The sequence below is a fragment of the Hipposideros armiger genome, unplaced genomic scaffold (assembly GCF_001890085.2).
Source record: "Hipposideros armiger isolate ML-2016 unplaced genomic scaffold, ASM189008v1 scaffold_764, whole genome shotgun sequence".
In the NCBI taxonomy this organism is placed as follows: domain Eukaryota; kingdom Metazoa; phylum Chordata; class Mammalia; order Chiroptera; family Hipposideridae; genus Hipposideros; species Hipposideros armiger.
The window spans coordinates 630,810-657,843 of NW_017732114.1; the positions used below are offsets into that span (position 1 = coordinate 630,810).

The 27,034-nt window shown below is 35.0% G+C and overlaps 1 protein-coding gene across 1 annotated transcript in view; it reads right to left on the reverse strand.

Annotated features, from left to right (window-relative positions):
- Positions 1–27,034, reverse strand: part of LOC109373971 (adhesion G protein-coupled receptor B3-like) — a 178,926-nt gene that overhangs the window by 34,119 nt on the left and 117,773 nt on the right. The window contains exons 5-12 of the mRNA XM_019628233.1: positions 26,499–26,649; positions 23,942–24,011; positions 21,404–21,470; positions 18,866–18,951; positions 13,472–13,570; positions 12,979–13,150; positions 3,083–3,178; positions 1,350–1,389 (exon numbers count right to left, since the gene is read on the reverse strand). Coding sequence (XP_019483778.1) covers positions 1,350–1,389; positions 3,083–3,178; positions 12,979–13,150; positions 13,472–13,570; positions 18,866–18,951; positions 21,404–21,470; positions 23,942–24,011; positions 26,499–26,649 — 781 coding nt within the window. The remainder of the gene's footprint in view (positions 1–1,349; positions 1,390–3,082; positions 3,179–12,978; positions 13,151–13,471; positions 13,571–18,865; positions 18,952–21,403; positions 21,471–23,941; positions 24,012–26,498; positions 26,650–27,034) is intronic.

Genomic DNA, 27,034 nt, shown 5'->3' on the forward strand with positions numbered 1-27,034 from the left:
AAGATAATAGCAAATAGAGATATAAAAGCAAAGGCCAGATTTTTCTTCAAGGGGGAGAAAAACAAAATAAAAACCACAGAATCTTTACATAATCTTAGTCTTGGAAAGCCCTGACAGCTACTACAAAAAGTCTTAGGGATTTTTAGGTGACAACTGGCTGACACTAGCATTTACCTGCTGCTATGAAATCAGATGCAAATGTAGACAGCATCAGCGTAAGTAAAGAGCCAGCTGTTTAGTAAAGAGAATGCTGGATACATATGCGTGCATTTGGGCACCATATTTTAAAATTATTAACAAATTGGAGGCTACTTGGACACTATGCCTGCCTGGGAAGATGCTGGGAATAATGAGGAAACATGGTTTGCTTAGTCTGGAGAAGAAAAAAAAAAAAAGACTTAGATTGGGTTAAATGATACTTGCTCTAAAATATTTGGCTATTTTGATGAAGTGGCTATCCACTCTTCTTCTAGAAGGCAACACTAAAGCCAGTGAAGAAAAGTTAAATAAGGTATATTTTGTCTCAATGTAAAGGAACATTTCAACAACTGGAATCACCCAAAAAATGAAATGTGGTTTCCTTTAAAACTCTTGAGTTATCTACTTTGGGTGAGTTTAGGCACAGGCGGGAGGGCAACCATCAGAAAAACTCAATGGGACCCTAGTACTGTAAAGGAGGGTGTGCTGCATGGTTTCTTCTGGTCCCCTCTAAAAATATAACAGCAGCAGCTATGATACATAAATACACACACACACACACACACACACACACACACACACACACACGGTTATTTCATCCTTACAACAACCCATATTTCATAGATGATGAAACTGAGACACAGAGAGACCAGATTGATAGGATTACACCTGACAATGGAATTACAGTGAAACCTTGCATTGTGAGTAACTTGGTTTGCAAGTGTTCCGCAAGACGAGCAAACATTTCTAATACATTTTAACTTGGTAAACGACTGATGTCTTGCAATATGAGTAGTTTGTTTCCGGAACGAATTATGCTCGCAAACCAAGGTGTTACTATACATCTAATTATACAATGGGATTACACCTAATCAATGGAATGGAAGGCTTATGTCTTCAATTCAATGCTTTTCTGCTGTTGGAGCTCCCAACTAACCATTTTTAGTTTCTCTCTCATTCCCTCCTCTCTCCCATTCTGCTATTACAGTGCTTCCATTTGAAAGATTTTATTTATAAATAGAACTCATTATATTCTATTCTATTCACCACATGAATATGTGATGTGTAAACTGCAACATTTTCTTTAAAATCAAAATCCACAAAAATGATTTAACATTTCTATTATAGTTTCAAAATCCAAATATTCTTACCTGACCGGCAAGCAATGTCTACATCCTTTTCAAAGTCTGTCTGTAACAAAAAAATAATAAGACATAGAATCATCATTTAATAAAGACCTCAAGTGAGTTTTACTAAACAGATTATCTGAAGTTTACAGATATCTGACTAGGCAGTACCGAGTTATTGTTTTGTGGAAAGGAATTCTCAAGGAATAATCAAATTGTTTTTGAGAATATTTCCTAGAGACCAAATGTTGAATAAAATCAATGGAAACATGACATGCAATTTTAATAAGGCAATATAATATCCATTGTAACCTCAAGGACAGAATTTTAAGGCAATTCTTTAAAGCACAATAAAAGATTAAAATGTGCATTATGATTGTACTTAAATGTCTCTGTTATTTGTATTTTTAAAGCACTCAGTTTGTATGTATATATTGCTTGTAATATAGCATCTTATAATACAGCTTTGTCAAGCCCTTCATAGTCACACCAGGTTTTTCTAATGATCATTTTCACTCAAATGTGACAAAAGGCTTTCAGGTTTAGGAATTAAAATCGAAGATGAACCAACACCAGTCTGGTCTAGAACCTGCTAGAGTGTAGTTCCATCCTCATATTTTCCCCATACTTTTATTTTCAATAGTTTATTTTTGTAATGGTAAAATTAAATTAGTTCATCTTAATCAATATTTTAAATTCAAAATATCAGTATGTAGCTACTTGTTTTTGAGAAGGAATTAAAATGATTCCTTCTCAAGTCTTAGTTACTAGTATATTATTTAGACTATTTGTTTGTTGCCTGATCCAAAAACATTATTAATAAATCAAATACAAGAACTATATGATTTCACTCATATGTAGGATATAAAACAACAGATAAACAAACAAAACACAGACTCGTAGATAAGACAACAATAGAATGGTAACCAGAGTAGAAGGGGGCAGGGGAAGGATGAAGAGGGTAAAGGGGGTCAAATATATGGTAACGGAAGTACACTAGACTTAGAGGCTGAGCACACAATGGAGTATACAGATGATGTATTATCAAGTCGGACACTTGAAACTTGTATAATGTTATTAATCAATGTTACCCAAATGAATTTAATTAAAAACATATATATAGTAAGAAAAAAACCTAGTTAAGCCTTGATTTTAATGACATAGTTTAAATCTTATCTCATTTCTAAAATATATCAAAGTGGTTATATCTCAAGTAACCTTTAATTGCAATAGTAGTCAGAGCTCATGTGCGATAGCTGACTTTTACAGGAAACATGGCTACTCTTTATAGGTTAGGGCAGTAGCTCTCATCTTAAGCTGCATACTGGAACCATCAGTGCCTGGGTTCCAGCCTAGAGGTTCCAGCCTCATTGATCTGGAGTATAGATTCTGATTGTCATGTGTAACCAAGACTGCGAACCGCTGCTTTAAGACTAGAAGCGCAGGTCCGTAGTGTTCTGATCTGTAAATAAACATGATCCTATGGATGCCTAGTTATCCCTGATTCTGTGCAAGTGTGAAAATACTTTCTGCTGTTGCACAGAAACCCCACACTCAACACACCAATAATAGATTCTGGATTCCTAAGCAATCCAGACAAAATAGTTCCTGGTGTCAGAGTTCTAAGTCTGTTAATAAACTAAAGCCAAAGGTTACTCAGAATAATACTTTGATACTATTTTACTAAAAAGAATATTTGTTTATTCCCTTGAGAAATCATGACTCAGTCAACAACCAGAGGGAAAATAAAAGCTCACCATGATTTGCGCATGCCCATTAGGAAAAGAACTTGAAGAATCAGCATTGATTGGATCCTGACAGTTTCTCAATCGGCATCTAAATGCATCCTGAACCTGTGAAAAATATGACAAACGTTAATTTTCTTCTCTCTTGGAAATGACCAGATAATGCCTACATTGGCAATCAACAGAGAAAGTGGTTATCATTGTTTTCATGATCTAATACCTATTTGGTTTATTTCCTAATACAAATACTGGTTACCTCCACTGTGTTCTACGCCAAGGAAATTCATCACTTGCCATAATCTATAGAGGGAAGTGCTGGGAACTCCTCAGCTATCAAAATGGCTATGTCTGACTCAACAGCAATAATTCTTGCCAGAGGGCAGATTTATTTCCATTGTTACAAACACTATGTGTGTCATTCAAGGAGGATTTATTATTTGGTATGGCATAATCTTTATAACAGCTTTAAACATAGTGAAAAATGAGATTACTCAATGATCTTGTGACTGACATTGATTTGGGATTTTCCTTTTATGCCTCACGTAAGGGATCCTATTGGAGAGACTATTTCTTGTCTATCTTCAAGTACTATGTGCTCTGATGTAAACACAAAACACAATAAAACAAAAAGATAACAAAAATAGCTGTTTATAGTTGATTGTCTTGGGCTGGGGTGCGGAGGGGAGGTCACTTAGCAAAGCCAAACTTCCATAATATCCATTCACAATTGGATTCCAAGTAAAGAACAAGCATTATCACAAGGCAATTTGAAGAACATTAAATCTCTTATTAAACAAGTGAATCAACATGAATAGATGAATAACAAACACATGATCCATAGTTATTCTGATCACAAGATGCCTCTGCATCAGTGTGTCCTTTCTACTTCCTGTGGCTCATTAGGCTCCTAACAAGCTGTTGATAGACATTATCACAAGTAGCTTCTTATCCCAGTCAATGGCAAGGTCATTTTACTAATATTTTGTTTTTCTGACTTTACATTATTGACATTCTCCTTATAGTTCATTATAACCTATTTTATTGGATTAAAAAACAAAGCACAGATGAAGTGGCTTTTCCCCTATTTTGCTGAAGCGCCACTGTAGACATGACCATGGTAAACACATCATGATATAAAATATCCTGACATTATTTTGTTGTAAGACATGCATAGTATATGTGTTGGCCAGAAAAACACGGAACCTATTAAGTAATTGTCTCCTCCTCTCACCCATATCATAAGTCATTAGCAGTCTCTTTTCCAAATTGCAAGATTCGGAAAGTGACATAGAGTTTAGTCACCACCACAGTCTTGGCTAACCAGTTCAATGATGAGACCTTGGTCCATTTATATTTCTCCTCCTCAGATTCTAGTCCTGGTGATGCAATCACTACAGGTGCGAATTAAGGGAGTAAGGGATGGACTCAGTGCTCTCTGATCTCCCCATTCTCTGATTCTAATAGTATTTCTAAATCTGGGATCTCCTGAGGGGTGATGTTGGGGGGGGGGTGGAGAGAAGAATGAGGAGTTGCCTGATATAGGTGAGCAAGGTAATTTTCTTATTTTTTCTTTCAAACACATAAGTAAAAGTACAGGTTCAGTGAAATCTAATCTGATCATCTTTTCTTGAAGAACTGGATATTTAGAACTAATTCCTCCAGCTTCCCCCTTGAAGGAGACATGACATAGACAAAGTTAGTTTCTTTAGGTGTGAAGGCTTTAAGGCTTCTCCTTCTTAGCTAAAATGACATATTAATAATAAAAAAATTGGTAAAGAGTGAGGTGTTTGCCAGATGACCACTGTATTTGTTATGCAGAAATGTGCATTGGAGAAAACCACTATGAAAGTATATATGTTTTTAGAAAACAAATCCTAAGAACCAATGTCAAAAACATAGGTACATGCTAACTTTTTGTTTGTGCCCTAAGACAACTGTTAAAGAAGAATAATTTATAAAGGAAGACAAATATGTTAAAAATGTTGCCTTCCAAGAGCTTGTCACATGAAGATGTTTATGAAATCTATTTCTAATTACTAAAGATGGCACTTGATGATAAAGCAAAGATTAACTGGTCCTTGCTAACCACCCTCTTTTCAGACATTCTGTGTGTAGCTGTCAAGGATATTTTTGTCTGAGAATGAAATATGCAAAACAACTTTTATAAGTTTCTCTTCAAAATCCACTATCTGATAGCTTGAAGAAAATATAAAATCTCTTTTTTCATCACACACACACAGGCAAAATCAAGACCTTAAACTCCCAAACTCCCAAACATGACAATGGATGAAGGGCATTTCTACACCGGAGAATGATGTCAACTTCATGAATCAGTCAATGCTATTCAGAAGAAATATAAAACAGAAAAGCATAAAAAGTCTCTAGTAAATTCAAGGTCATTTTAAATGGTCATATAAATGCCACGATTTAAGTGTCAGATTCTCTGACACTTTTAGTGCCTCTGTTACTTCTAATTCGGAAAGATTTGCAGAAGAAATTCCAATGATTCCAAATGCTCCATTTGATTTTTTAAAAGTCTTTAAAATGCATTCAGGTAATCTAGGTGAATTCACCTTAAATATTTGCCCAGCACTATCAGGGAAGTTCGATTATACTAGATTTTCTTTTAAGAAAATAGTGAGACATCTTTGGTGAATCAATGTAAATTGTACTGATGGAGAACAACTGGATTTTTTTTTTAAAGCAACTCTACAAGGATCTTAAGTCCAGACAAGAAGCAAGCATGAAAAACAAATAAAAAGAAAGAGTCTAGACATAGCTAGCCCATCCTGAAATTAAAATCTTCTGTGCCAGTAGCCATATTTACAATGCTGGACAGTAATAGTCTTGGTGCCTTTCTTGCTTTGTGATAAGATTGAAGAAGAATAATTGTTAGAAGATTCAAATATTTATTATTTAAGCTCTTTAAGGTGACTTACTATTTGTGGAGGACAAGCCACTTATTTTAGGTTGCAATTTCATTTAAAAGTTATTTTTAGATATTAAATGCATTGTAACTCTGAGTTCTTACAATAGTATTTTTTTAAACTCTTGTTAGACCAGTAAATGCAATTTTTAAATAAACTTGTACAGAATAATAAAAATATTTAACAAATTATGGCGCAGTTAAAACCTAGAGATCAAAATTTTTTCTCTTTGTACAACTCTGTGATAGATTCTTTTACCTTAACTGACAACCAGACTGCGAGTTAAAAAATGTCAGAAGAGTAGCAAAGAACAGATACTTACATAGTCTCAGAATATTTAGGGGACTTCAAGGAAATCTGATGTCATGTTGTGAAATGAAAAAAAAGAATGGCCAGAAGCATCTTCAAAAATAAGGTAAGGTAAAAAGAATAAGCTATCAAGGTTGTCTGAGAGCATCCAAAGGGAGTACCACCAAAGATATCCCTACTACTTCCTGCTGGGGGCTGCTCTAAAAATTCCTGAAAAAGCTATAAACCCTTTTCTGGTGGCTGGATTCCTGGTTGAGGCATGAGTTCAAAGAGGTTTGCAGGGGTGTGTCTCGCTCCTGTCTCTCTCCTATGGCGAGAGCAATTTGGTTCAGTTCCTCAGCAGCAAGCTGAGGGCTTCTCGGTTGGTCCTCGCTCTGAAGGCGGCTTGGCAGAGTATCACTGTGCAAGTCGGTGCCAGATTTAGAAATTGCTGGGGAAGAGCACCGAGATATGTTTGGCAGCGATGCAGTTGAGAGAAACCTCGCAGGAGAGAGCTGCACTGTTTGAAATGGGCTCTGTCTTTAGGTACAGAGCAGCTCAGACCCCAAACCTTCACCTTTTAAGAACATGTACTTCCAGTTATTCTGAGGATCCTTTTAAGCCAAAAAAGGAAATAAAGTCACATTCTTGAAATTATTTTAGGTTGTTGCTGGAGGGAAAGGAAGTTTCTTATGTGTTCTGTGTTTTTATTTTGTGTTCCCTGAATCCCTTCTCTACTATTATTTCCCTTGATTCATATTTTAACAAATGGCTTAATTCTGTTTAATCGTATACATATCATGCAACTTAATCATTAAATGAATAAGATTGTTCTGAATTTCACATGTACTATGCCAGTTGACATAAGCAACATTATAAAAACATTACCTGACTTTTCTGATAACAAAGAAAATAAACAAAAATGGCTTATTTTGCCACACATTGAAGGAACAATTGCCACACATTGAAGGAAAAATATGGACTTCAGTCTCCAATTTCAGTCCTAGTGACTTTCTGTTGGAATCCTCTAACACCTAAATGATCTTTCACTTAATCTCAAAATTATTATAGCTTTTCCCTTTTTTGTATCAGTTTTTGGGGTCACACGAGCTTCCTCAGATGACATTTCACATAGGTGATCTGAACATTTTTTTTAGCATGCAAATGAGAAAAGGAGGAAAGGCAAGTGCTATGCCAGACACCACCACCTGTGTCTTCACAGAAGATATTTCATTTTAACTTTATACCATTCACTTTGAGGCAAAACAATAAAAACCTAATTCATGACCTCTTATTTCTTGTAGTTATTCTAAACCTTTATTCCAGACATACTAAACTTCCTGTCACCAGTTTAACACTGTTGCAAAGCAGGACCCTAGGGGTCTGAAAGGAGACGGGGTTGGAATCTGCCTGTCCCTGTGCCCAGGTCCTCAGAATTTTGGGTAACAGCAAGCCACGGTTGGACGCTCCCTGGCAGACATGTCAGAACTTGCCCATCTCTGCCATGAACTCTGCAGCTCAGTTTGTTCACTGGTGCCATCTTACTCATCTGATTTTATGCTTTTGTTAAGCTCCTAAACCTCTGCATGGATTTAGAGAACCACATGTGCAGATTAAGACTGATGCAAATATTCATGACCTAATTGCCATGATGCTTAAGTTAGGAAAGCCTAATCTGGAAAAAGAGATAGGATTTATATTCTCCTGCCTAAGAAATGGGATGACTGTTGGATGCAGGGAGGTTGGTGATTTCTGGGAAAAGTATATAGGAATGTAAGCATATCAGCCTCACTTGTGTCATGTCTATGCTCTTATTTCAAGATAGCCTATGTGCTCCCCACTCTCTGTTGTAATAAAACCCAGCTTTATTGGAGTAACTTTAGCCATTCTCCCATTTCCAGATGCATATCCTATTTTATTAAAAACAACTATCTATATAGTGTTTCCTCTTGACCTTTCAATTCAGTCTGAAAAACATAAAGCTCTTAGCAACCTACTCCATTCTTCCTTTAAACCCTTGTTCATTCATGACTTTCTTGTGAGAAAGCTACAAATATTAGGATGAGTACCATAACCCTCCCATCCTGGGCCACTCGCTTACTCTTTAGAACCTATTGAACAATTTTCATGTGGCCTCTCACTATGGCCACCAAACACCCCAAACAAGAAAGCTCTAAAACATCACTTAATCAGCGCTGCACCCTCAAATGTCATCAGTATTGTCTTTCTCTTAATCCTGCAGTTATAGCCAGTAAAAAAACCAAAAAAATCACTCTGGTGTTCAGGATCACATCACTTGCCTTATGCCTTCATGTGCCCCAGACAGTGCCAGAGAAGAATCAAGTCTCTACTGTTCTCCATAAGCTCCATTCTATGGAAACCACATGTCTAATAACGTCTCGCCATCTTCCTCTACTTGAAACTTTTGCTTGCTTAATCCTCCAACCCCATTTTCCCCTGAGGACCTGACAAGTTCTAAAGTCTCCTGTCACATACTCTTTCATCTTCAAAGACCAACTGAAAGCCCTGCTCACCCCTCACTAAGGGAGGGCACAGATAAACCCTTCCACAGTAGTCACACCTCATTTCCTTGTTAATAGTCAAGCTTGGAGATCCATGCAATTCTCCATCTGAACTATATTATATGACCTCTTTTCAAATGGCTGTCTAGTTACTTCACCACCACTGGCTTCGTTTTTTAAAAGTGGTTTCTTTGAGGAGAATGTTGGTTTCAGATTAGATAGGCAAGGATTCTTGTCTGTTTTATAATTCACTCTCATGTGTTTGTAAATCATTTTGTTTAACTGTACTCTTTATGCAAATAATAAGACTAAATAGGAAATCAGCAAAAAAAGAAAAAAAAGAAAAAGAAAGAAAAGGTAGATGGGAGTGGGAGAAAGAGAAAAAACAAAAAATCTGTTCATGTTTATTTTAAGCATTTTGCTACAAAAACTGCTTCATGGGTTTTGGATGAAGATTCTGGGGCCTCATCTGGTGCGGCCTAGACCTCCTGCCAGTGCTCAGGAAAGAGAAAAGAGGAGCTTGGCCCTGCTACTGGCACTACCGACTAGCCACAGGATCCTCAGAGACTTACAATAAAATTATCCATTTAAGCACTTTCCTTTTTCTCGTCCATTTAGTGAAAGGGTTTATTGTAGCTCATTTTGTGTCACAATCTTGTTATTCTCCCCCTCTGACATCAAGCTGTAAGTTTGTCTTAGAGCCAGGCACAGCCAGAGACAGAGAGGAGGAGAACGTGCAGGCACCAAGAAAGTGGTTTCCTAGCAACAGCAACTATTTCAAAGATTTCATAACTCGTGTAGTTTGAATTTCCATAACCATATGGAAAATAGTAAATAGTAGATACAGTTAGGGGCTGAACGCAAATGAATTCTAATCAAGAAATGACTGATCAATGGAGGAAGCATCTATATTTGTTCTATTCACGTCTGTCTTATTAGATATTATACATCTTAGCTTCTAAGACCTAGGTTTTGTTGCTGAAAGCAGTGTGTTGTGATAAATCAGATGGTTTAATTAAAAAAAATATATATATATATTCTTATTGCCTCTTTTTCTCTTTTGTCAGAGGCATCTATATACTAAAGCAATTTAGAAGAGAAAGGTGCTCAGAAGAAGAAATTGTATTTTTAAAAATACAAATTTTATGAAGTTTAATTATTAAAATGTCAGCTATGGAGGTCACAATAAATTGTTATGCAAATAATCAATTTATTTTTTTAAAGTGGAACCTAACTGAGTTGACAGTACCAGCGTGATTATTTCTCCCTTCCCTCTTGACTTGAAATTACTTTGGTTATAAAATTGCACCCACTAAAAACAAAGGCACTTTTTAAATAAATTAAGCCCATATACATCATATTTAAAATAGCACAGTTATAGTATTTCATTTCTTTTCTCCTTCTTAGACTACATGGTTATATTCCTCCCTTGTATATATCTACCTCCTTTATAGGAAGATCACAAAAGTAAATATAGATAAAGCTTTTTGAATTCATATTGGAACAATCAATAAAGACTAAAAACAACCAACTTATGTAAGTGTGTATCAAAAATACATAGAAATAAAAATATGTATATCTATTTTCCCGTCTCTAAATTGAAGGAAATATTTTTCACATTGCTTATACACTTTTAAGAAAGAAAAATCCATGTGGATGATTTTGAGGTATTGTGAATACAATCTTTTAAAGGGAAAAAAGCAGTAGAGATGAAACTGTGAGATCTCCTATGGGATTATCAAGTCGATTCATAGATATGAGTCTTTACCCAATACTTTACAGGTAGCTCTTTAGTCCATTTGCTTTGGTGTGTTTTTGTGGAATGCTGTGTTCACAGGAGACACCAAGGGCATGAGAAGATGCTTCTGTTCTCCTGGGTGAATGCTAGGGCAGTGAGATCACAGATAATAGGAGATTGACCCATTAGTAGTGTCAGGTAATATATATTTAGAAGGTCAGAAAGAGTTTCTGTGAACCCAGAGGCCTCCTTATTATGTGGTCCTTGGGATTTACAAAATTTAAGCAAGATTCTTTCGATTGTTCAGTAACAACTTCCTTTGAGGAATTCTGAAAGAGACTTGCCCTATAGCTGAAACCTGCTGTGTATTGATAGGAGTGCTACAGGGTATTTTTAGGGGTCAATGTGAGAATATTGGACATGCAATTTTTTATGTTAGTGTTGGAATGAAAGTTAGTTATGGCACTCTGCTATTAATTTATCAATTATAAAATTATTCAGTTTGAAAATGCAATGATAATGGAGCCAATATTCCTATTCCCTATTAATACAGGAAACATAGTTACAGATACCTATTTTAGTAGAAGCATTTATTATATGATGTAATTTAATTATCCTTAAATAATGTTTTGACAGTTATGATTCCAATTAGCAAGTATAAAAAATTTCTGATGGAAATAAATTTCTGTGCCAAATATTTTTCTTCATGTAAGCAGCAAAACTTTGATAGTAAGCCATCAAAATATCTGTCACTTTAAAACCTGAATATTTTTATCACAACCTAAGGCTACCTAGAAAGCTCATTTCTGAAGAAAAAGAGAAGCTTACATAGAGATGGGACACTTTTCTCCTCTTTAACATCTAAAGTGTTACATCTTTTGAAAATTTCACACAGATATATCACGTATCTCGCTTAAACCAGCACTGTTCATCCTTAATGGTCAATCAAAAAAACATATGTGTCTACTCTGAACAATTGTCACACAAACATATTAGAGATAATATTAATACAAAAGACTCACAAGGTAGTTACAGTTGGAGAACAACAGTACCCTAAATGATTCAATTTCTTTTTAACTTTTACTTAACTTTGGGCTATAAAGATTTTGGAAGATTTTTAATGCTGATATTTTAGGTAGAAATTTGTGATGTGGAAATAATAAGGCTTGGCAACTGTGAACTAAATCTGATTTTTAAAATCATGAAATACCCTCTCCTTGCAATGTGAAGTCACTATTCTTCTGTTTTCATTGTTTTTCATCATATCATATTCTTAGACTACACATGTGGGTTTATTGCTGACATCTGTATCATACTAAAGTAGCTCAGAAATATTGTTCTCCCCATCTGGCAAATGAGATAAAAACCTTTGGTTACCTTCACACATCACTGTAAAAACTATGTGGGTGTATACTCATATACACATGTGTCTTTTTGTAATATGCACATCATCAAAAAGCTCTCATACAAGATAGATAATGTGAAATGACAGCATAGACCATTTTCCCAAAATTATTAGCGTGTCACTGTGTCACTGTGTGTTTTAGTTGCCACCATCCCTAGAGTAAATGCTAAAATGACTCATAAACCTTGTAAATACTGTGTCAGTGCTTGCAAACACTCAGAATAATTTTGGCACTGGTTGGAAAAAAATATTCTGTCTCTAAACAACTCACGTCTGAAATCCATCCCTGTTCTGAGTGGATTTGGGGCAAGTTAGTATCTCCACTTATAGAGGATCACTTTTTTTCCCTCACTGGTGACAATAACCTTGACCATGGCCTGGAAAAATGCTGTGATTATAGATCTGCATTTCTTGGGGACCATTACTAGCTCTCATGTGCTACTGTGCACGTTTTTTCTATTTTCTGAGCACAAACATCTATTTCAAAATCATTCATCTGTAATAACCTTAACCGCAACTTAGTATAGAGACAAAAGAACTTCATTAATCTTCAACATTTTCTATCTAAAACAAAATTAGTTAAGTATGAAGAATAGGGATATGCTGTATATCGAAGCACAAGGTAGGGAATGGGCTTACGAAATATCACTGCATTATGTTTATGAACCATACCTTTTAAAAAGATGACACTCTTCCCTCTTAACCACCAGTTTTTCTAAAAGATATATCCATATCTATGACTCAATCCTAGCCCTTACTGCATCTATTCTCCCTGGTTCTTGGCACCTCTGGCTATGTTTTCCCTTGCATAGTCCCAGCTCTTTTAATCCATCACTTTCAGAGTCCAAGGAGCTCTCTTGAACTTCACTATAAAACTGTGTTTTAGCTTTGACCCCCAAATGATTGTCTTTAGAGGAGACTAGCTTTAATCTAAAGATCAAAATAGTAAAATAAAGATCATGTTTGTTAACAAGAAACATACTCTCCTAAGCATCATTCTTCTCTCTCAAAAGAATTATATATCTCACCTCTCTGCGAAGAATGCAGTGGACCATGACTATCACAAAGCCTTGCAATGAATCAAACACAGCAAAAAGTATTTGAAACAATATGGAGCGTTTGTCTGTCATGGCCAGAACAGCAGACATCCACGTCAGAGCCAGGAGGGGCAGGACCACACAGGAGCTCCAAAGGGATGCCCTGTTAAGAGACAGAGAGAGCAACCTTACGAAGCTGCACATCACACCCCAGGCAATAACCAAACCCCCGCTCAGCAAAGCATTCTTTTATGTGGCTCCAAGACATTAACTTGGAAACCACAAAGCAGATAACATTTGATAGTTTTATTTATTTTTTATAGACAATCCCACAATAGTTATAAAAGCAGTTGCCAATTATAAATATTTAAGTATACTCTTAGCTCTAGCATTAACAAACATGATTTTTTTTTTCCATCATAGCATTTTCTCACATGCACTGTAAAAGATTTGTAACAAGAAGACGTAAATGATTGGGACTAACATGGCGTTACTGGCGGTGGTGGCTGACAAAGCTGTTGTTGAAACTACTCCACACTTGGCACATTTGAGCGTCAAACCGCTATGAGGCTCACTCATCTGACTGCAAACAAACAGAACACCCACAAAAAGAACAAAATATTGAATTGTCACCAAAAAAAAACCATTGCTGCTGCAAGTTAGCTTTATAAATATGATATTATGCAGAAAAAGTATATTCATCAAAGATGAATGTTCTAGGTCATTTTAAAGATGCATTTACACTACACATTATTTTTGTAACATTTACCTTTCAATAATATGGGCCTTTGTTGCATGCGAAGCACATTTCCATCATTTACACCATAAATGGCCCTTGGGTCTACAGATCAAAAATGCCCAATACACTGAGTTAAACATAAGCATGTTTGTGTAGACATACAGTGAAAACCCTTTATTCAGACCCCTGATAATCAAACAGGTGAGGACTCCAAGCTGCCAAGATTTTCATTGTCATTTGCAAAAGGCATATAATATCAAGTAAAACCTTTTGAAATGTAAACATGAACCTCAGAAACCCAATATAGGACGGTATCTATTTTAGGTGTTTAGTCATTTGTGGAAGATGTAGCCTTTCTTCAATATATTTAGATTTTGGAATTTCTTACAGAATCAATGCACTGTCTGTATTTTAGGATGATCTGAATATAGGGGCTGATGAAATTTGATGACATATTAGTTGGTAATAAAAAAGGGTGATAGTTTTCTGCTTTAATAAACACATTTAACATCATCATTAAATTCAAAATATTCTTTCTCAACATTTTTCCATAGATGCCAACTAAAAACATTTAAATGGTCTATTCTAGTCTAAAGGGTTTTGCAGGTAAATATGGATTCAAATAATTCAAGTTCAATCTACTGTGTCACAGAAGCAAAGTCATACTACATAGGAGAACTTCATACACATTTTGCTTTAAAAAAGAGTCCTTTGAAAATGACTGGTTTACTAAAACACAATCCTCTTAGGAAAAAACAAAAAACAATGACTTGAATAAAAATTCAAAACACCTTGTCATGGACTACCCATGAGGTGTTTATGTCTAAAATATAAGTTTGCCTAATAGGTTTTTTCCCCCTGAATATTATAGTGGACTTACATTACCATATGTGTACAATAAAATTGGCAGAACAGAGCAAAATCCTAAGAGTCTCATAATTCAGAATGTTTCTTTTAAAGAAGTGCACTGATTTGTGAATAGTGCCTATATGGGATAATACATCTTAAAGCTATTAAGTAAGTTGATTGATCAGTAGACCCTACGAGAAAAAGCAAAGCTTTCCGAGTTCAATGTGGGGGTGGGGAATAGTACATCATTCACTTGACTGATCCAACCCTGGACAAATGTACTAGTCGCATCTGTCTAAACTTTTCAAAATAATAAGTAACCAATCATCATGGTTCATGAATGCATCAATGGGCATACCGATGTCTTTGAAACTACTCCCAGTGGCTACTTAAACCAGTATTCCCAGAGTGGCTGAACATCAGATGTATATATCCAACCCCAAAGACTCTAATTAAATGGGATCCAGTTATCTGTATTTTTCAAAGTTCCATAGATGATGATGATGAACAAACAGGAATGAGCACCACTGCCGTGACTATTGAGCATCTTCAATCTTGTTAAGTCTCACTAGATTAATATTAAAAGACATTTATTGTTCCCTTTATCACAAAAGATAGGCTGTTTGGTGTGGGTGCTTCGAACACGAATGTGGCTATCTTTCTGAATTTTAAGGACACTATGCTTCTAGGCTCTAAAATAAGATTTAAAAGCCAAAGATTGCTAAAAAAATAATTTTAGTACACAATAGAAACAAGTATTTTAGCCTTGAAAAACTGTAATTTGATCTAAGTATGGGCTTTTCTCAAAATATATTTTCAGACAGTATTTGAAATACTCATTTCTCTTTATTTGAGATTTATTTGTGACTGACTAAAATGACTACACATACTTGCCTTAGTCAGAGCTAACTGTTGAAAACAATGCTGATGTTAACTGGTTGGACACCCTTGGAATTCTATTATTAGATGTCAGTGGAGCAGAGGAATGATGGCTTTCCCAGAGAGAGCTAATACTTTTTCCTAGTTTGCATGGCCATTACAGAAGTGAATATAACTTAAGAAGACACAGTCTAGATGCTAAATTGAGTTGCTGCAATGAAAAATAAAATCTTGTTTCTTTGTTATATGGGAAATTATGGAGTTATAAAACAAAAAGTGCTAACAATTAAAAGAAAAAATTAATTTCCCACAAGGTCAGATGTAACCAGTATCCCCGAGAGCACTAGGTCTGAATGCGAGTCATTTCACTACTCTCTCCAGGTTGTGGGGTCTTGGAGTCTACAACTTCTAGTTCCTTTCAACAATTTTCTTTTCCTTAGAAAAAAACATTTTTTTATCAGATTGCTTTATTGTTAATACTATAAAATATTCCCCAGAAAGAAAATGTATTCCCCTCCCTTTGGAAAAATCTCATGAAGTTTATACTAGATCCTGGTACAGCAGTCGGCTTAATTTCAGGTAGACAAGGTAAAGCAGTTTAAAGTCTGTAGTAGATAAGAAAGCTGCACTGCAGCAAAAGAGAAAATATTTTGTTTGAGATATTCTAAAAAGACACATGCCATTTTATCTTAGTTTCATTCTTTCCAATTATAATTTTATATAAGATGTGTTGATACTTGCAATAAATTCACCCCTGGTAAATATATTTTATGTATTGAAAATTTTAATATAGTTTGGGTATTATAGAACTTGTCAAGCTATTGTATTATTCATTAAATATTCATTCACTTATTTGTTTATAAATATTTATTAAGCATAGCTATATGCTTGGCAGTGTCTAATAATTGACTATAAAAAAAGAAAGGAAACAAAGAAATAGAAAAAAAAGGAAGGAGGACTGTCAGTATCATATTTCATTCTAAATACTATTTTAAAAGAAATGCTTGATATATATGTATATTCATAGAATCTGAAATGGTCAATATTTATAATTAGAAAGATCAATTGTAAGTTAATCAATTAGTTTTCTGCTCAATGTTTCTTTAGTTAATTTTGGTTATTTGTTCTTCTCTAAAGTCTTTATTGCTGTCCTCACTGCTTTCTCTGTGAAATAAAATTAGTTTCAAAATTTTGAAGCTAATGATCTTCAATCACACTTTGGAACAGAGAGAATATTTCAATCTATATATATACATACTTAAGCTAAAATAGTGTTTTGTATTATAGATAAAATTCCTTTAAACCTAGAGTCATTGATTTGTTAATAGTTCTTTTCTGCTTTGGACAGTAACCAGTATTCTGCTTTTAATGTTTCTATTTCTCCAGCAGTGACCTTTGAACTAGAAAAACATTGCTTGACTCAGTTTTGCCAGGGAAACAGATGCAGCTTTTATTTTTAGAAATACAGGTTTTAAAATTAATATGTAGATCAAAATAGGTAATTTCTAAATTCATAATGTGACAATGTTGTCATTTCTCCTAACCCTATGTTATATCTCACAAAGAGCTATGTGAATCAAAATGGATATTACATATAAAATAACTAAATGAGAAAAAATATCAATTGTAAAGTTAATGATCCTCAGCACTATACTTATTCTGATCATCTCATCTCTTTTTTCTGACCTCAATGTCATAAATGGTAGAACCACAGCAGCTGGACTGATAGAAGTCAAGGTCCTTTGAAAACAACCTGTCCACCTTGGCTTCCTCATTTCATTCATCATAACAATAGCTACCATTTGTTGAGGGAGTGCTTGCTATTTGCTAGATATTCTAATGAGTGCTTTATGCACATTATATTCCATATGCTGCATTTTGAGGCAAGAGTTATTATCCCAATTTTACAGGTGAGAAGACTTAGCAGCAGAAAGATTAAGTAACATGCCCAAAGACACACACAACTAGTAAACTGCAGAGCTAGATTTTGTATATGGGCTTTTTTTTTTTTTCCTTTTCTTTTACTTCAAGGCTTTATCCTAAACCACTAACTACCCCACACCCCAGTTAAAAAAAATTATATAAGTTTACACCACTAGAGTTTTATACCTGGTAGTCAGTATGATCAATTTATTCTTACATCACAATTCTAGATGAAAATAACTGAAAAAGCTCTTGCTCCAATTCCAACCATATGTGGCACACTAGCAAGAGTAATCGTGTGAAAGCTTCAAGTTCAAGTGGTATAGAAAGCTCAGTGTCTGTAAAAGTTCAAGTCTGCCTATTTAAAGATGCTATGGAGACTTGTCTGAAGTGAAGAAAAAAAGTCTCTAAATGGAAAGTGATTTTCCCCTCAGAAAGGAACCTTTAATGATGTTTTTATTACACTACTGTGGTTTTGATGTTTGATATGAATGATATCAATTTTTTATATTGAAAGCCATTAAACCTATTCTTTTACTAGGGGAAAAAATAAAATACCTATACTCTCTTATAAATCATTACATAGATTATAAAAACAGAGAGGACCTAAAATTCTCACCAGTCGATCATCAAATACTATGACTATTAAATAATGCCATAAATTATTAAAGAAATTAAAACAATTGTAGGGTAAGTTTTGAATAAGGTGTAGTTAAACAGAAAGGAGAATGCTATAAACTTTTTATAAGAAAAAACACAAAGGGAAATTCAAAGCCATTAATACTTCAAGGTTATACAAATTTTTTATGATGAAGTGATGATATAACCTTAAAAATCTGCTATCAATCTGCTTATGAAAGTTATTAAATCATTGGATATGGTGATATTAAAATAATAGTAACATGCTTTTCTAAATTTTATAAATGGTTAAAATGTGCAAGTGAAAATTATGAATAACTCTTTCTAGCAAGTTATAGTCAAAATGTCATGTAGAATGAGAATTTTTGACAAGAATAGTGTTTCATAAAAAGATTATTTCAAGTAAAGAATTTTTCTGATATATACAGTTAACCAAAGAAAATGCAGCATTTTCTCTCTACTAAGGTTTGCTTGTCCCAATTCGGTTGTGTCTTATATTGACATTAAATTCAATCTATACTCCTTTCTTTGTGACCCAAACTAAGGGCCTTTGAAAATCCACACCTGAGACATGTATTTTAAGTCTAGCCTTAACATTTAATCTTATCTTACAAACAGGCCACATACATAAACCTAGATTTTCTTAATGGTTTTCTGACCTATTTTTAGATTTTGGCCATATCACCTAAGAATAATAGTACATTGAAAACTCAAATGGCAGAATCTATTGGACACACTGTTGCATCAAGAACAAAATTCAAGGCAGTTAAATGCAGTCCGTGATGACCTAGAATTGGAGTATGGGATTCACTGGTAAAGAACCTTGAAAATCCACTAGTTGCGGCTTACCCGGCTCTGTGTTTGAGCTTTTTATCTAGGATCCCATCTCTGGAAACAAGTTTATTAAATACCAAAATGCCAATCACCATGTTGACCTGTCAAACAGAAACAAAGGTTGACCTTTCAATGATGTTGAAGGGAATTAGGTCCCTGTTTCTCCTGCAAACCCTCTTTTATCAATTTACAACCACCACAGAATGAAATACAATAGCAGTGCCGTGGAGCACTTCTCAAAGAGTTTATAAGTACATAAAGGAATAAGGAACAATTTAACAGTGCTGTGTTACTTTAAAGTTTTAAAGTACATGGAGCACCCTTGACTTCAACGCTTTGCAGTTACCACTGAGTAAATTAACATTCCATTGCCTAACTTTTAAATGGTGCCACACTATGCCAATCTGGCATTCTTCTTTCTGAGTCACCCCTGAATAAAATCAGTTGGCTAAATGAGTTTTACCCTATGCCTGCGAGTCAAAAGACTTTGAGCCTCCCAGCTGGGGCTGCCAAGGGGGCAAAGGATGTGTCACTGCCCCAGCAGGGAGGACAGAATGCCTAAATGCCTCATGCCGTGTGGCTGTGTCTCCTGTGGGGTGGGCAGCATTTGGATGCACCATGCTCTCCTCCAAGCAGGTAAAGCCTATTCAACTCATCGCAATCCTTTAAAAGATGAACACTAATACCACTTCTTGTAATGTGTGATATTGAACGCTTCTCAGCATTCTCTAAGACTCTCTTAATCTCACTTCCAAGGACTTAGATACAGCTGAAATGAAATCACACACATTTTTCTTTCTCCAGGAAAATGGTTAAAAAGCTGCAGAGATAGCTGTGGGCTATTTGCAGCCACCCATTAGGGTGAGCGCCCACAGTTCTCTAGTCTACCACACTTCCTGGGCAAGGAAGCCAGGCCAATGCTGAAACCAACACAAACAAGGACAAATATTTCCTGCCCTTTACCCTCCACAATCAACAGAATCTTGGTGCCCCTCCAGTGCAAATGGTGAAGGCGATACTGGAACTAGTTTTTCACAAAAATCTCTCAAATTAAGCAGGATTACTAGTTTACTAGTTAAGAAAAAAAAAATTCCACTTCACCCCAATACTCTTTGGCCAGATGAACTATAAAGCTGAAATCTATTTAATTGCTGGTGTAAGGAAGATGCAAAGCACCAGTTAGGTCCGGATTTTAGGAGGTGTCACTCTTCATAGCTTCATGACAAGATAACATTTAATCAAGAGACTCATCTTCATACTTCTCATTATTATGAACTAAGAGAAAAAGTGTATTTCATGGATTCTATTAATCTCCAATTTCACCTAATGAGGAGATTCATCACCACTCCAAAAACCATACTTTGGTCTTTCAATTATACACATACTCTTCATCTAATCATTTTAGGGGTATATGTATATTCACCTAGGAGCTTAGGGAAATAATTCAATTGATTAAATAAAAATTCAATACATCAGACAAAAACGTATCTACTAGTTTCAGTTTCCCTATGCTGTTCTTTAATGCTTAGGTTTTAGTTCTTTGTGCAACATTAGCAGTTTCTGCTCTCTATCATAGCTTAGAGGAGAGAAAACTTTAAGGAAGAAAAAGTCACAGAGTTATTAAGAAAGATGTCGCTAGCTACCAATTTATTGAATGAGTTATTCAAGAAACCAAAGGGCAATTTCCCAATTAGAAATCTAATTGCATAGCGATATGGATCTTTGTATTTAGTTCAGACCATTTCTTTACTTCATTACATTTTTTTCTAAGGATTTATTGGACAAGAAAGATTTGTAATCAATAAATTCAGAGAGAGAGAAAGGCAAATTGGTAGGAAACTTTCATGTTCCTATAATTAAACATGGAAAGGAATTATTTTGTGATTCCAAAAAGGAACAAAATCCTCATGCGTAATATAAGCAGGGATTATCAATTGGGGGTGATTTTTACCCCCCAGGAAACATTGGGAAATGCCTGGAGACACTGATCATTACAGCTGGAAGATACTACTGGTATCCAGTATGTAGAACCTGGGGATTCTGCTGAACATCCTAAAATACACAGGATAGTCCTGCAACAAACTGAAACAGCTGGACCAAAATGTCTGCAGTGCTGAGGTTGGGAAACTTGGGTATAGGGACATATATTTTCTCATTGATATTTGGTAGCAGCAGCAGTTATTAAGACTGAGCTTTTAATAACTATGTAGATCATACAGAATAGTATAAAGGTGAAATAATCATAAATGATGAAATTCTATACATGAAAGAGGAAGAATTTATTGGAACTTACTCAAACTTCTTCACAAATATGAAATTACTGTAAGAGAAATCCCACGCTCCCACATTTAATATTCTTCAACCTTCAAAATATTATAGGAACATTTTAGAGTAATTAAGGATGGAATACCAGTTGATATTCAAATTTAAGTAATAATTCACTGAACTTTAAAATTTCTACACAACATAAAATTGTCACTCTAATTGAAACAAAGTACTCTTTTTTTCTCGTTTTTTCCTAAGGAAACAGAATAAGCTGATTTCAGTGTTTACCAGGACAACGGCGGCGGCAGGTCCAACAAAAGCGTAGAGTAGTCCTCCTTCAAGAGAGAGCCAGCAACTGAAAATAACATCAGATAAAAACTAACAAAAATTAGTGATAAGTGTTAAACCACGAAGGTGTGATACAGATAACTTGGACTATCACTTAGCCTTGGAATTCTGACAAAATTCAAAGCTTTGTAATTAAAAAAAAAATGCATAGAAGACATGGAAAAAGCTAAAATTAGAATAGTTCACGAGTGAGAAATACTATACACGTCACACAGAAAAAGAAACTTATTATAAGGCCTTACTTCCAGGCAGTTAAAACATTTTAGACAAATTACTCTTGGCGGTGAGATTTTTATATTGACTTTCAGTACAAAGATGACTATTAAGTTTTGTAAAATGCTGCTTTATATCCATGATAGAATTTTTCAAATGTGCTTTTAAGGAAGAACAGTGTGTATTTAGAGTCGAAGACATGCCATTTACCAGATCTTCCTTCAGGCCACTGAGCTATTGGGAGAAAGTGATTTAAAATCCATCATTGCAGCAAATGGATAATTTGTGGTTTGCATGCTTTTTTTCCTTCTAATGTTACTTTCTCACCACGGTACAAAGAAAACTTGCTAAAGATAAACTTTTGATTAAAAATCAATGCCGCTGTGTTTATTTCAATTACTAAATTCATCAAGAGATACAGGTTTGTAGTGATAGAGACATGGTAACCCATTTAGGCAAAAACATTCATTCTCTCACAGCACAAGGACACAGAGAGGGCATGGGGCTTGGCACTGGAGGCTTTGTAAGGTGGCTCATGTGCACGTCAGAATCTGGGAGAGTCAAAGAGGAAACTATGAAGAATTGTTTTATCACTGCTGATGAAAACAATCATGCCCACTACTTCATGTGCCTGTTTTTGACATGTGACCCTTTTCAGTATTACTGTCAGTCCACAGAATCAGCCTGCTGCCTTCAAAATTAACAGTTATCAATAAGTGTGCTCTGTTTGTTTTGACAATAAACTTCTATATTGGTGGTGGTGGTTACATGACTTGTGCATTTGTTAAAAGTCACAGAACTCTAAACCTAATAGGGTAAGTGTTACTTTATTTACTCTAAATTATACCCTAATTAACATTTTAAACTAGTAATTTTATATACATACATACATACACATATATATATATCAATAATACATAACACAGCATATATGTGTGTATTCGATGTCTGATTTACTTACTGCTCATTACCATAACAGCAGACAGTTAAAATTCTACTTTCCCCCTTTGGGGTTGACAATTTAATATCTATTTTTTAAGTAAAATACCTGGAGGAAAAACTCTTAGTCTGATAGAACACTTTAGTTTGGTGTCTCTGAGACTGCCAATAAATTTCAACTATATTTTTGTGTAAATCAATCTTTATATTATATTGTATTTGGTTTTAATCATACTCTCATTGAAAAGTTGGAACTACATCATCCATAATCCTACTTCTGTCCATATCGCCAGTACAGTACCTTTTAAATACTGGGTTTATGCCAAAGGAATCATACTATTGTAAAAAGTAATAGATTAAAGGAAATAGTGCTGTAGTAAGCGCCGCTCTACAACATATGTTATTAGGGAGATTTTTTCTCCCATCCATAGATTGCATAAGAAAAACAAGAGCTCTGATGACACTAGTTCTTTAAATTTTTTGGAAATTTTTTTGGATGGGCAGGTGAAGTAGTGTCTCTCATACTCTGTTTGGATGAACCCACCAGATGGCCTATATGGCAGTGATTCTTATCTCAGACCTGAAGGCAATCAAACACAACACCGTATTTTAAAACTTTGCTTCTGACAAGATGTACATCTCTCTCCCCATTTCTCAACTGCCTCCTCAACTTTGAACAAGCAAATGAAATATAAAAGTGTATTGTTTTATGGCTGAAATATAAACTTTAGTTATAAATTATCTCGTAGACTTTATTAGTATTATAGTTATGAGTAGTATGAGCTGATATATACCCCTTTTTCTTCCTTCTATTTTCTCCCCGAAGCCCAGGCAATTCCTAATCTGGGATCTGTTGATTCCCGTGATCTATGAGTTTTAGTTTGTATTAGCCCAACATAGCAAGAAAACTCAAACTAAACTTGACAAAACTTGGTTGATATCAATATGTATTATCATCAATGGAATTAAAAGCTCAGATCATAATCACATATTAAAAGGTAAATGCGTCAAGATGTGTCCAGTTCTAAAAAAACATGTTTGAGATTGAACATGTAAAGAACATATTGACATATTTAAAAAATCAAGTACATTGGTCTTATGAAGAAATGGAAATTGATACAAGGATTTTGGACAGTGCCGTGACATTCATTTCCTAACCTCTGTGCATTTAAACTACCTCACATCATTCCTCACTAATGCGATTTCTACAATTGTTAATGACTCAATGACAAAACGCAAGCCATCAGCAGTGCCAACCAAGACTAATGGAGCACATTGATGACTTCCTTAATTATAAACATGATTTATCACTGTGGATGGACTTACTAGTGATCAGTGCCATATCCTTTCGTCCTCGTGAAGCCTACTGATGTGGCCACTACTAATGCTGGTAGACCTGTAAGAAAAACATTGCCACACTTCACATTCAGCTATAACCACGGTGCATACTGGCTCAAGAAAAGCTAGGACAAACTCGAAATGCTGAAATCAGAGGAACTACCTTTGGATGAATCACTTCATACAGCATGTTTCCATTATAAAATTACTTTCAAGTACAGAAATATGAGAGCGACAGCTGGGTTTTTAACTCAGTGCACTTCATTGATGTTGCTAGGTTACTATTACATTTGACATGGGTTTAAAGGAAACTAATAACAGAGATTTAGTATATCTTTTAAGTTATTTTTCCCCTAAGGGTTTAGACTGTTATAATATCAGATAGGCAAAAAAAAAAGTGGATGTTCTGGTGTGATGGACTATCACAGAGGTGGAACATTCAGTTGATTGGCCATATATTGATCCACATCAAGTTGTACTTAGATTAAAAAAAAATAGTGTCACTTAATTCTTTATGATTTACTTACATCAGCAAGAATGTAGAAACAGAGTTAAGGGCCCTAACAAATTAATTTTGCATCTTCCCGATTACCCTCCTTTAATAATCCTGAATGGAGGTCAGAAAATATATGCCACTTTCTCTTCTTGGACCTCTAGGTAGGTATCACTCCATGTATTACTCAGTGCCCCTTAGAATTCACTTGCCCGCATACCTGCAACAATTCTGTCCTGGCACCTTTTAGTTTCTGTTTACATGAATCAAGTTCAATGAAACCTCCTTGTATTTTGGTGAAAAGAGCTCAGTCTAATCTATGCTGTTTAAATTCTTTTTAAATTTTGATCATGTCTTTCTTTCAGGAAGCTCAGGCCTGCCTTGTCAGGTTGTAAAATCTATCACCTAATCACCTCGTACCCCCTCGACCCATCTTCCTTTTCCCTGTTGCTTCCCCTCCTTCCTGTTATTCTTTTCTGGGAGTCTTTTCAAGTGACATAAGATTTAATGACAAGAACTATGGAGAGCACCTCAGAGGACATACCATATTTTTAAACAAATACTCGTGTCTGTGTCTATGTGTCTCTCTCTCCGCATATATTTGAATCATATATAATTATATATACATATATATGATATATACAATGTTTCCTCCTTTATGCATTTCATGCATATCATTAGTTGGCTTTTTTGATTGACTAGAACAAGTTCATAGGAAAAAAATTATCTCCTACGTCATAGCTGAAGGGTTAACAGTCTTTATTCCACATAATTTAGATTTAAAAACTCTAAACTTACTGTGTTGCACTTTGCCATAATGAGACTCCTCTGCCACCATTCTGTCCACTCACAGACTTCCTGATAGTCTAGTACCATTGGAAATTGCCACTCTATATATTTCAAGGAGAGTCTTCTTTACCTAAATTCTAGTTTTCTTGGATCTATGGTACTAATTAATGATAAGAGTATCTCTGATTCAATACCAGTCTGACTTTAGAAGGTCTTTGACATAAATCCACACAAAAATTTTATGAGAGTATAAATAGAATACCTTCTCTAATTTCTTAGCAGCTTTCCCATTTATTTTATTAGGGCAAAGACCCCAAATACTTCGTCAGACATGAGAGACCATTGCTGAAACCTGATGGATAATCTTTAAGTATTCTTGACCGTATTTTTTCCAGCATGAATTACTCTAGTATTTTAATAAGTCCACTTATTTGTAATTTTTCAGGCTCCACAAGCATCCCACTCTCCAGTCTTCTGATACATTAGGTATTTGTTGTATATTTGGTCCAAAATTCCTCAGTGTTTTTAGTGCAAATCTTTTGAAACTCAAAGGCAAACATATCAAAATCCTGGGGTTTTTCTAAAACTAGTTCCTGAAATTAATTAAACTAATTATTTCTAATTAAAGAAAACTAATTAACTCTAATTAAACATTAGAATTCATCCTATGAAATGCATAGATGTCTATTTTATGAGGCAATTTAAGAAAGATTTTTTCCTAATAAAGACAGGCAAAGAATTAATTAATTCCCAGTCTGTCAACAATTCTGTTTTCCCTTTGAGGACCAAACTGACTATCCATGAAGTTTCATTCATCCTCTAAGTGGCTTTTCCCCGGTGACATAATAGCTGTAGTCTTTAATTGTTTTGAGCGTTCTTTGAATGAATTCCTCAGAGTTTTCTTGTGGGAGGTACATGACTAGTGTACATGACTTCGAGCCCTGAATATTTTAAAATATTTTGCATTTTCAGAACATATCACAGCAGAGAACATTTTGCTTTTCTGCCTGTAAATATCTCAGGCCTCATCTCACCCCACTCACTGTTGATTGTTAACTAACTACATGGCCGTCCAATATTTACTCCTTTTAAAGTTCCAAATGTCTCAAGAACGTTAAAAAATGACCAGCCTCACATACTTCCACTTCTATATATCAAATTAGACACAAATAAAAGTATCCTGAGATAAGCACACTATATTTCTTTGTTATACGTGTTCAGTCATTTTAATAAAAGTACAAAAGGGTAGATTAACATGCTTACCCCATCCAAGGCACAAAAAGCGTTTCCTTATAAGCCGTGTCCTAATTTTTCCAGTTACAGCCATATATGACTGCCACGCCTCAGTTAAAACCCAACAGAACGAAGCCAGGAAGAAAAAGTGCAAAAATGCAGTGGTGGTCGTACAGATGCTCTGTGGAAACAAAAAAGACTCACACTGAATATGGGGGGATCATGTGTCCTTCAGAGAATGGGTAATTTCCAACTCATTGCTCTTATTTCAAATATCTACTTCCCCTCTGTGACAGAGTAATTATTTACAGAAATTAGAAATCCTGTAGTCTTTATGCTGTATACACTATCTACGATAGAAAAAAAAATTTCATGTGTGAGTTCAATTTTTTATGAGAAGAAGCCTAAATGTAAATTTAAACTCAAGGGAGATTAAAATTACTGCTTTACTTGAATTTTTTTCTTGAAATATAATTATGGGAATGGTCCTTTTTTTTTTTTGGTTTAATTTATGTTACAGACATCCTTTGGCATGATTCTTTGGGTACATTCTTTATCCTTCCTTT